General features: G+C 51.1%; 1 protein-coding gene across 1 annotated transcript in view; it reads right to left on the reverse strand.

Annotated features, from left to right (window-relative positions):
* Window positions 1-6075: 6075 nt before the first annotated feature.
* The window catches only part of SMARCC1 (SWI/SNF related BAF chromatin remodeling complex subunit C1), a 112436-nt gene continuing 106506 nt past the window's right edge, over window positions 6076-12005 (reverse strand). The window contains exons 27-28 of the mRNA XM_037030645.1: window positions 10590-10766; window positions 6076-8318 (exon numbers count right to left, since the gene is read on the reverse strand). Coding sequence (XP_036886540.1) covers window positions 8227-8318; window positions 10590-10766 — 269 coding nt within the window. The 3' untranslated portion in view covers window positions 6076-8226. The remainder of the gene's footprint in view (window positions 8319-10589; window positions 10767-12005) is intronic.

A 12005-nucleotide genomic window follows, 5' to 3' on the forward strand; every position in this document is an offset into this window, starting at 1 on the left:
CCGTAGTGCATTTCTGGAGCAGGGGTCAAGACCTTCCTGAGCCTGCGACCACTTCGCCTTCCCTCTCCCCTCCCCCTGGTAACCTGGGTAGCAATCTTTAATTCCGGGCTATTCCTTCTTTCCAGGATACATCACCTCATGTGTCCCGGGTCACCAAAAGTCGGATTCCTGGGTAGACCCAGGAGGCCTATATCACAGCCTAGGGACACGCAGACGCCAGGCCAGGAGTTAAGAGTAGTCTGCGGGGCCCATCCAAAGTTCGCTGTGTTGCCCAGGACCACTCAACCCTGGAGCCCGCCTTGGTGGGGAGTCACAGCCTAGTCACCTAGTTTATCCACCAAATTGAACATCAACCTCCTGGGATGTCACTGACCCAGATTATGACTTTTGGGGCCACAGCCCGAGATGTGGCAACCTTTACTTGAAACACCCATTTCTATCCCTAGGGAACCACATAGGTGACTAAAACGGATTCAATCCCCCAGTCTCTCGGGTACGTGTCTTTGGATGGTGCTGTCTTGGTTCAAAGCCTGTTTCTCTCACTGGAACTACTGCTGCAGTCTTTTTGCTCCGCCTGGTGTTTCCTTCTCTCCAGGTCTGTCTGGCAAACTCCTTCACCCAGAATGGTCAGTTCCTAGCACCTTCCCTTCCGGAAGCCTTCTCAACCTGCCCCTTAGACACTCATGCTCTGATCTCATTGGACCACAAGGCACTTTAGTGCACAGAGCCCAGCAGAGGTTTTCTAAGGGCCAGTTGGAGGCATAAATGAATGAATGGCAACCACCATTCATGCCCCAAGGCCATGGATCTGAAGCTTCCTGCAAAGGGCTTTTTTTTTCTTTAAAGTTTTATTGAATTTATCGGGGTGACAGATAAGTTTCAAGTGTACAATTCTGTAATACACCATTTGTACACTGTATTGTGTTCACCATCCAAAGTCAAGTCTCTTCCATCATCCTTTATACCCCGTTTCCCCTTCCACCTCTCCCCACTCCTATGCCCTCTGGTAATCACCATACTGTTGTCTGTGTCTATGGGTTTTTATCTTAATCCCTTCACCTTTTTCACCCAGCCTCCCAACCCCCTCCCCTCTAACAGTCATCAGTCTATTTCATTTGTTCACTAGGTTCCATACATAAGTGAAATCATACCATATTGGTCTTGCTCTGGTTTCATGCTGCCTCTGGGGACAATAAAAGCCTGGTTGAAATACAACCACCTCTGAGCAGAAGGCAGGGTAGGGCTTTGCACTTGCTTACTGGCCAGAGGCACCCTCCAACCCCATCTCTGCTTCCCTTGTCTGTAGCTTATCTGTCATCTCGTGGATCCCTGGGTGGTGGGTGTCAGAGGTGAGGATCTTGGTGAAGATGCCTACCCACCTTCTCCTTGCTGAGGCCAGCCTGTGTGGGAAGGCCACCTTCTCAATGGGTCCTTGGACGTCTAGGGCACGGCGACCACTCCTATCATTTTTCACCAGTCTGGATGGGGCCCCTTCTCCCACTCCTCTCTTAAAATCCTTAAGTTACCTACTTCTCACTTTAACAATTTTGTTAAATAAATGTATTTTTTTAAATTCACTTTTTGAATTAAGCAAGCAAGCATATGGCATAAAATACGAAATGTTTTCTTCCTGAACCTTCTTCCTTTCCCTGGAGTCAAGTTTTATTACAACTTTCTTCATTTTGAGATTTTAAGTCAACTGTTGCCCTTCAGTTTCATCCTGATCCTCCCCAGCAGATTTCACCAGCAGCTTCAGAACTGAGCACAGCACACCTGGCTGGGCAACATCCCGAGATGGACATGAGCTCATGCAGGTAGGGATGGGAAAAGTGGGCTTCAGCATTGCATGTATGTGACCTTAGGAGTTTCAGGGACCTGAATCTCATGCATGTAAGTGGTAACCACACAGTATCCAATGAAATGTAGTATTTTTTTCTAGGTGTAAGGGCCAGTAGGATAGGCAAAAGAAGAGGAAGATAGAGGAACTGGAAAGTGAGAGAAGAAAATTGACCTCTAACACGTCCCTGCACTTGGGCCTCAGGGATGCTTTGTGAGACAATGGCTTCTGCGTGCCTCCTAGGTTCTTAATGGGTTTGGCAACCTGCCTCCAGTACCAAAGCCTGCACAAGGCCCATTGCCATGGCTACGGCCAGCTTCCCTGTGCATAGAAACCCCGTGGTTTCACAAGGGGTTGCCACCCCAGGCAGGAGTGCTCCAGATGCCATGGCTGGGGACATACTGCAGCCTGCACAGCAAGCAGGGTGGCACCTGGCTTTAGGTCCTCAGTAAGAGCCACCAACATCTCTATGAATTTGTCGTTTTCCTGATGATCTAATTCCTTTTAAACATTTTAAAAAAAATGATGATCAACATCTATTGGTTGTTTTACTGATGCACTCATTGGTTGATTCTTGTCTTTGTCCTGAAGACTGAACTTGTAACCTTAATGTATCAGGACAATGCTCTAACTGAGCTCCCTGAGCAAGGCTCTTATTCCTCACAATTATGCTACAAACATCTTACTGTTCATTTTACACACTTGCAAACTCACACTGAGATCATGCTAATATGGTAAGTCCATGACTAATGGTCTTCATTTTTTTAATAAAGATTTCATTCATTTGTTAAAAGGGAAGGGAGGGAGAGAGGAAGAGAAACATCAATGTGTGGCCACCTCTCATGCGCCCCCGACTGGAGACCCAGTCCACAACCCATGGGAATTGGCCCGACTGGGAACTGAACCTGTGACCCTTTGATTCGCAGGCCTGTACTCAATCCACTGCGCCACACCAGCCAGGGCTAATTATCTTGATTTCAAACCTTTTCATTTCAACATGGAGGCTTTTCATTCTTGTTTTAATGTCAGAAGAGAAACTGGGATGCAGTGGTAGGGCCTTACTTAGCAGAATTCAAGTCCCGCCTCTCCCTCCAATCCACCAGTTCCACCTGGGCATTTAAGAGTTAATGCCATGATCTCTTAACAGGGTACAACATAGTAACAAGCCCAGAATATTCTAGATCAGTCAGAATGGACATGTGAATGGCCTCTCCTGGCCTGTGCTAGGTGGAGATGCCTGAGAGCCAGGGCAGTTGGCTCTGTGACGGTTTTGGTGATGAGCTGCTTGGATGGGGCCTCCTTACACCATTGACAAGAGCGAACCAAGGGTCAGGGTCCTGAGTTCTTTGTGCTGACGGTCACCTCCTTGCTGCAGGGAACTCTGAATTTTCAACTGCGTAAGTATGCTATTCCTAGAAAGGATGTCACACCCGGAGACAGTCATCTTGTCTGGGCAGCAGTCTGCTACAAGATTGCAAAGACCCCCGATTTTCTTCTTTAAAAGAAAAAATGATTGTAGAGACATGCGATAGAAACATCAATTTGTTGTTCCACTTATTTAGGCATTCATTGTTTCTTGTAAGCACCCTGACTGGGGACTGATCCTACCACCTTGGTGTACTGGAATGAAACTCTAACCAATGGAGCCACCTGGCCAAGTCACAAGAGCCCCTTGCTTTTCATGCCCCCAATGTCAACTCAACTGGGAGAAGGCCACACAGAAGCCAACATGGAGATCTTCAGGTGTGGAGCAACTCGGCTTCCCTGCTGAGAATCTTGCTGCCTCAGCACATGACCTGTTTCTCTGGAACCCCCCAGTGACTGCAGAATGTTAAACAGACCAAAAAACGACACAATTTGGATAGCCATGGTTAATCCACTGTCAGGGCAAAGCAGCCCCAGAAATCCAGAGTCCTGTGCACTGGGCCTATCACCACCCAAGAACCTTGCCGCTTCCTAATGCTGCCTGGCCTACCTGGCAGTGAGGACACTTCAGGTAGTGGAACCAAAGAACCAGAGTGGGAGGAATTTTCTTTCTGGTCTCAGTTTTCTGAAGGTGGCGGCCACTGTACCGTATTAAGGCCCGGCGACTCTGCTGAGGCCTGAGGAAGCTGTACCTGAAGGGTAGGTGGTGCTCAGGTGGCTGCTCTCCATGGGACTGGAAGGGCCTGGAAAGGCCTCTGGCGTCAGTAGGGGATAAAGATGGCTCCAGTTCTGACAGGGCTTGCCTTCCCGGAGTGGTGCTGGGCAGGCCAGAAAGGAGACAGCTAGGACTGCTTTTGGAACCTCCGTGGGGGCTAATATACGGGACTTGCCCACTTTCCCTTTGGTTGCCCTTTGGCCATGGCAGGTTTGTCTCAGCTCTGTTTCCAGGAGTTCAGGGTCAAAGGTGCTCCCTCATGACAAGAGCGGTGGCAGGCCACAGGGAAACGTTCGGGGGGATGTTCACGAGGAGAGCCAACACTGAAGGCCCTGGGCTTGAAAAGAAGGCAGCACTTCCTTCGAGGACAGGCCTTTCCACCCTGTTCTGGAAGACGACTTCCTCAAGTGGAAAGAATCCATTATCAGGGGATCAAGGTGCTTTCGCCCTGTTCCTGGGAAGAAGTCCCCCGCAATAGGAGCAAGTGAACAACAGCTATGTTCTTGGCACTGTAGAAAGCAGGGGCTTCATAATAAAAGTCACAGGCAGAGAGATTTGCGGAAAGAAATCTTCTTGGGGGTTGGCACTGCATATCCAGATTAAAGTGCTCAAATCTGAGGACACACACAGAGGGTTTCCTGGAATGAAGGTCAACCCTCAGGGTTACCATACCCAGCAGGGCAGAAACCATGGAAGAACCCCCAGTTGAGACGGTACACACTGTCCCCTAGAAAACTCTTGAATCCAGTCTTTCTTTATGAACACTTGGTACAATCTGAATAGTATTTGTTAACTATTTATGAAATGGTCTGGTGTGCCCCACCCTACAAGAATTAAGCAGCCTGGACTGCAGGGGCTTTGCCTACCTTACTTGTAATTATGACTCCACTACATACAAATCCCAGTGCCCAGACACGATAGGCCCTCCAGTGTTTACAGGATTACTGGGCTCCCAGAAATGAACTGTCAGGAACTGCAGAAAACCTGCTCTACCACACAACTCTCTCAACCACTGGTTCTAAAGGTGGTCCCCTGACTACCTGCACCGGAATCCCCTGGGAGCCGGTTAAAAACGCACAATCTCAGAACTCACCGCACCGGAATCCCCTGGGAGCCGGTTAAAAACGCACAATCTCAGAACTCACCCAGCCCACTGAACCAGCTCCGCGAGCGGGGCCCGCAATCCTGCAGGTGGTCCTGATACACACCTAGGACGAAAACCCGCTGTTCTTAATGGCATTCAGGGGGGGTTCTCCAGTGAGGGTCTGAGGAATCGCGGTGGAAAGCTAACTGATCGTACATGTCCTGTTAGGCTCTAGAAAGAATCCACACTGAAGTTTATAAACCAGTCTTTTCGTTTGGACCAAGAATCAACCTCTCTAACCCCTCTCAGGAAGCGCAGGACCCCCAGGGGCCCCGCTGGCCCCAGCACTCTTCACTGGAGGACAAGGCGGGCCAGGTCAGAGGGCAAAGCCCAGCCGGCCCAGCACCACCGTGCAGAGCCACGTGCTCTCCGCCGGGCAGACCCAGACCAGGTCCTTCTGCCACACTGGTTCACAAGCACCTTGAGGACGACAGCTTGTGTTTCTTGAACAGGGTTTGCAGCAGTGGCGCTCAAAGGCCATCCTTAAGAGCCATAAAGGCCTGCCTCCAACTAGGGGCTGGCTAAGCTGCACCCCGATGGACACTCTACGTCACCATGAAAAATTGGGCCTCTCCGGGAGATGCTGGGGCACTGGCCACCCTCTCCGAAGAACCTCCACATCTCTCTTCACCTTGGCCGTGGAAATAAACAGTGGGTGAGGGACAGTCAACTGTATGTTCCTTAGGCAGCATAAAGGTTGTCGGCCAGCCAGGAAGCCCCAAGTCACTGAACTGTAACTGCTGACCAGGACCAGACGGGGCTGAATATTCAGGCTCTTCACAGAACACGTGAAGAAACTGGTCCAGGAATGCAGAGAATGGACTAGAATCCAGAAATGACGCTCTGTTTACTTGCTGAAAAACACGAACGTTAGGCCTCCAGGATCAATTTCCTCCAACTTCCCCAAACTCCCTCCCTTCATTTTTCCAAAATAACAACACAGTGAGAAACACGTTTGTACAAAAACCACGTATTATTCCCCCGCACAAAATCGAGTGGCTGTGTTACAGGAATGAAATCAGATCCAAGACATGAAAAGAGAAAGCCGCCACTTACACGGAAACACAACACGGCTAACGATTCAGGTATTCTGTAGGACCATTACCAGCATAGCAAAAATATTTCCACCTGGATCTTTTAAATTTGAAAGTGATCGCATTCAAAACCTGAGGTTACAAGGGACCACAGTATGAACCAGAATTTCATTTTCCTTCTAAGACCCCAGTGGAAAAGGTAAGTATTCAGAATGAGTTTCCTTTTGGAAAAACCAGCAGGAAACAGGAACAGCCCTGGAGACTGTCAGAGGCACGGGGGTCTTTCTGGAGGCCATCGCACTGGAAGTAAACTCCGGGAGGGGCAAGCTCATCTCTCCTCCCAGAGTCACAAGCACAAAGGAACATGGTCTCCTTGGTTCCAGTGCTCCGAGGGTGACCAGGGCCACCTGGGTAGAGGCAACACCTGAGGGTCTGAAAGGCAAATCTTAATTGTGGTTTTATTATTATTATTATTTTTTGCTTTCTGATATTAAAGAAAAAAGTTCTAAGGTGTTTTACAAACACCGACCTAGCCCCTCTCACATGTAAAGCTTTATAAAATATATAGAAAAGATACCCCAAAGATGTGTCACTTGGCATTCTCATGAAACTGCCGCTGGAGGCTGTGAAGCGATGAGGTCGGGTGCTCTGGGCTCAGCTCTACCAGACATGCCCTTTCCACACCCACGGAGGGACAGAGGGGAGGAGACAGGGACCGGAGGAGAAAACCCAGTGCTCTCAAGTCACTCATCAGCAGGGCTAGAAATGGGCTCAAATTAAGGCATTTCTGTGGCTCTTCCTCTGGAATAGCATCCGCTCTCTCGGCCCCCAAACCCCGGCCCCGAAGCCCGATGCTCCGCCTGCCAAGGGGGCTCCTTGAAGCGCCCAGCAGCTCCTTGGCAGCCTTGTGGTAGAGGAATGTGCGGTCTCAGACGGGAGGGAGAAGGGACGAGGCCGCGACACAGCCCCACCCATCGGATCCCGTCCCAAACCGGAAGTACCGCTTCACTGAATTCCAAGCGCCCTGGCTGCTGCAAGAGGTAGTGAGTGGACCTGCACCCCACTGTCCTATCCAAGTTCTGTGAGCTAAAATGTTCAGCACTATCTGTTTATTTTTTTTTCTTTTTAAAGTTTTTTTTTTAAAGGGAGGGGAAAAAAAGAATGCATACAAACAGTAAATAGTGGGCTAGATTCATTGGCTGGCCACTGTCCCCGGCCCCTACAACCTTCCTGGCTAGTCCTGGGAACTGAGGAACGCCTCTCCGACAGCAGCCCTCAGAGCCCACGCTGCCTTCGGACAGACACAAACACCTGCCCCAATCCGACAAACCGTCTGCATAAAAAACTGGGACCTGTGGGCCTGGGCAGGCGTCTGTGCTGATGCTGGTGGCCCCCCAACCCGGGTGCTGACGGGGCACCTTCCACCAAGCAGGGTGGAGGCCCGTGCGGTCCTCACTAGGGAGAACCATCAGGTTCTCAGAAAGGCAGGTCCCTTCCCCATGACTGTGGATTCAGGTGCATCTGCAGGTGGCAAAAGTTTCATGAAACGTCACCCTCAGCACCATTCTTAGCTCAGATAAGCAAAAATAAGGTCACTTATAATGCCTTAAGGTCTGTCCCCACTGGCTGTCCCCTCTGCCCATCACCATTTTTTGGTTCCTATTAACTTCAGATGCTCTCCTTTAAAGCAAAAATAACCAAAAGAGAGAGGGGGGGGGATATGATTATAAAACACCCACAGAGGCCCAAGACAAAGTAAAAAACTACAGGAGAGCAAAAATGATAAAGACATAGAATACCCACACCAGGACAGGGAAGATGCAGGTGACTTTGAGAATGACCAGGGCGCACTGTCACCAAGGCACCCCCGAGTGCTGGCTGAGGACCTAACTTGAGGGGCGTCAGAGCATGGGCAGGGGGCGGCAAGAGGCATGGGGAGAGATGGGGCACGTGCTTGGGGATGCGAGAGGAAAAACCCTGAAAAAAACCCAAGGAAGCCGAGGAACGTGAGTCTTGCCACTCCCACCCCAGCTGGTGGCGCCGGGTGTGGACATTCCCAGCATCTTCCAGGCTAGGGTGCGGCGGAGGCGGGCGGGCCTGCAGCAGGAGGTGGAGGGACTCCATCTGCCGGTGGTGGCAGCTGCTGCTGTGGTGGAGGGGGATCTGAAAACACATCCAAGAGTCACTTGTCATTGTGGAAACACGGGCTTGGAAAAGAAAAATGACACAGGAAGTCATCTTTTCCACGGCAGGCAGCCAGTGCAGCCAGGGAGGCATCGCTGAGCCGTGGTCGGTGCGGGCCGGGCCCACCTGAACTGCCAGGTCCCCCTGCTCCTGCCGCTGCTCCCAACCCAGGTGTGGCTGGGGTGTGGGAGGCGTCTGAATCTGCGCGCCCCCAAGACCCACCTCTTCCATGAATCACTCCAGACCTTCTCAGAGCTTAATCGCTTTTTCATTTTATGTATTTTAACAGGCTCTCCAGTTTTAGTTCTTCAGTTAAGCTCTTTCCTGGGCAAGTTATGTGTCTCTTCTTTCTCTCACTATGCTTAGACTAGCTGGACACAAAATGGCTTATCTGTCTTGGCCAAGGCCAGGGGACTTCCCCTCGAGGCAGCTGCTGACAGGCTGGCCAGCCCTGGGTGGCCCCCCTGTGCTTGAACTGCAGTTCTTGGATTTTGGGCCAAAACTGGGTCAGGTCCTGAAGGGAATGTTTGTATGAGTGTCTGGGGCTCCTTCTTGCTTCAACTTCAGCTGCTTTAGCATACACAGGAGCCCTAGAGATCATTTAATGTTTTTTTTTTAAACCTCTAAATTTTGCCAGAAATGAAAACACATGAAACAAGTAATTAAAGTGAAGCCTTGCTTATTTACCAGTCAGTTCAGCCACCCCTCCCTGCAGGAGGTTTCCATCAAACCACCACGGCTCCGCAAAGCGTTTAAAGCCCACCGATCTGATCCCTTGCGCTGCCTTTCGGTGGAGAACACTAAGGCCCGAGGAGGGGAAGCCCTCGCCCGTGGAGGCCGACCACTACCCGAGAGCCAAGTTGGCAGCTCAGAAGCCCCAAAACCCTCATTTCTGGAAGGAAGGAAGTGGGCACGGGGGACTTGCAACCCGTCATATTCTCAAGGTGCTCCACTAAAAGCCGATTGGGGTCACAAGTCATGGGTGCTCAAAGGATATGACAGTGGTAGAGAGCAATGACATCATTTCTATGACAGGGATGGAAAACTGGCCAACTCTCTTGGCAGATGGGCATACTGGTGTGCTGCGTGGAAGGTGGCAAGGCAAGCATTTTCTTGCCAAGGAAAGAGGTGCCTGCTAAACTGCAGCCTCTAACCACCGACTCTAAACAGATCACTCTCTCTTCGATTGCCGTGACCCAGCAAAACCGCTGTCTTTCTTCTGTGCACCCAGCGTGTCTCAGCTCCTAGGAGTCTCGACGGGACAGGTAGAGCCTCGCCTGTACCCACGCAGCCTGGGAAGTGTCCCAGAATGCCACAGGGCTCTCTAGGTACTGCAGGGCCTCGTGGCCTTATGGGAAACCCTATGCTACCATCCAGTTGTGCGTTTCTCATTTTCCCACTGCAGCTCTGGAAGGCCGGATTCTCATGCAACCTGGCTCCCTTCACTGTAAATGGGAGCTGGTGCCTCAGCACATCAACTAACTTCTAAATGAACATGGGGTCACAGACGCGGCATTTTGGGGCTGCTCTCCCTGAGAAGTTCTACAGGAACAAATGGCAGGGCAGAGCCTTTGAAGTGACCGTTTGGAGGCCAAGGTTGGAGCAGAGCAAGGGCTCCGCAGGAGAAATGGCTTGGCTGCCCACACACTGCCAGCCCGATGTTAGGCAGCACCTGTGCCTTCTCCACGGAGCCCACTGGGTCCTCACACCCTTCACAACACAGCCGCTGAAGACTCCTTCCTTGGTCTAAGCAGCCCCCACCAGTGTGTCAGAGTGGCTACAAGAAACCACTGTTATTCTTTTCTTAAACTGACTCCTGTTCTTTCCTTCTCACCCACTACTTTTAAACCCTTTATTGATAAAAAGCTCCTATAGAAAAAATAGCCCCCAGCAGCTCAGTAGGTTTACCATGACTCAGACTGGACAGGCTCAGACAGACAGGAGTGCAGAGGAGCGTCCTTTCAGCCTCCTCAGAGCCCGGGCTCACAAGTGCATGCCAGAGAGGCCATGGCGCATGAGCCCGACGGCTGGAGGGACTGTGTACTCATCATCCAAGCGACAGGGAGAAATCCAAGCCCATCGGGCGTGCTGAAGAGCATGGCCAAAACCTGACATTCTGGAACCCACTGCCACAGACTGCACTGTCTGGGGACCTGCCGAATCACAGAGACGAAGCCCTCCCCCCCATGCCCACAGCCTTCCCGGAGAGACCGTTCCCTGGGCAACGCATCCCCCCAGCATGCTACTTACACATGCCATTAGGTGCCGTGAGGGTTACCCGGGGTCCCAAGATGTTTCCCGGCATTGGCGGCATACCAGGAGGGGGAGGGCCACTCCCAGGGGGGTGGATGTTGGCTGTAACAGTGGGAATCATGCGGCCTGGCATGGGCTGCCCCTGCATCATGGAACCTGGACCTGGCATCTGACCTGTAGAGGGAGATTTAAAGGCCTAAGGTAAGTGCACTGGGGAGAAAGGGGTCAACCACCACCCAGGACTGTTGAGTGTAAACAAAAACCTAGCTCTCCAAAAGACCTGAAACGCCAACACAGCAGTGTCTGCAATAACCTCTATGCCCACGTAAAAGGAATTTTTTTGGGGGGGTGGGGAAGGATAATGGAGCGGGTCTGTGGAGTGAATGACTACCTTAAACCCTGGCAGGTAGCTGTAAGATGTGATTACAAAAAAAGCATCCTAAAAGAAAGCAGTCATTCAGGTCAGTTTGGATGAAGCGCAAATTCTCGAGTACCTTCCCGAGGATACCGAGTGCCACGCAGAGACCACAGGGGATGGAGGGAGGGTTCTACTGGCAGGTCGGCGCACTGCCCACGAACTCCAGATGAAGTCCAGACCGAGCTTCACCCACCGGCTTTGAGGGGAGGGGCATCCAAAAGGGTTCTGCTCACTACTGTGAGATCACCAATCAAAAGGGATTCTGACCGGAACCTCCAAGTCCCGGGCACAAAAAAACTCTCTCCCTGTGCCCCACCACGAAGGCCCCTGCAGCCCTGGAGAACCAAAGGGGTGGGGTGGGGTGGGGGAGGGAGAGAGTGTAACAGACAACTCACTCCTTCACCTCCTCCTGTTGTTTTGGATTAACGACAGGAGACGCTAGATGCAGGAATAGTAAAATACCTTCTGCACCCAGCTTCGCACTGAGCCCTTAGCACTTCAGCAAACCCTTTCTGTAAAAAGCCAGACAATAAACATTCAGTCTCCGTAGGCCACGCAGTCGCTGTCACCACTGCTCACCTTTGTCTTTGCAGCTTGAAGCAGTCAGAGATGCTATGTCACACACAGTATGGCTGTGTCCCCACTCGTCTTTATTCATGGACTCCGAACTCATGCAACTTTCATGTGACACCACTATTCCTCCCCTTTTGAGTTTTCCTCAACTATTTCATCTGTATAAAATGTTAGCCTTGGCCCACACAGAAACAGGAGCTAGGCCAGTTTGGCCTACAGGTTCAAGTTTGCTAACCCTACTCTAGTATGATAGTGGATGTTTATTAGTCTTTGAACTCAGTGGTTTGGCTGCTGGGCTTAGTATTTTTTGTTTTGCTTTTTTAAGGCTTTATTTATTTAGCCCTGGCTGGTGTAGTTCACTGGATCGAGTGCGGGCTGTGAACCAAAGGGTTGCTGGTTCGATTCCCAGTCAGGGCACATGC

This window comes from Sturnira hondurensis, unplaced genomic scaffold (assembly GCF_014824575.4).
Source record: "Sturnira hondurensis isolate 20B ecotype Veracruz unplaced genomic scaffold, ASM1482457v3 Scaffold0020787, whole genome shotgun sequence".
Classification (NCBI taxonomy): domain Eukaryota; kingdom Metazoa; phylum Chordata; class Mammalia; order Chiroptera; family Phyllostomidae; genus Sturnira; species Sturnira hondurensis.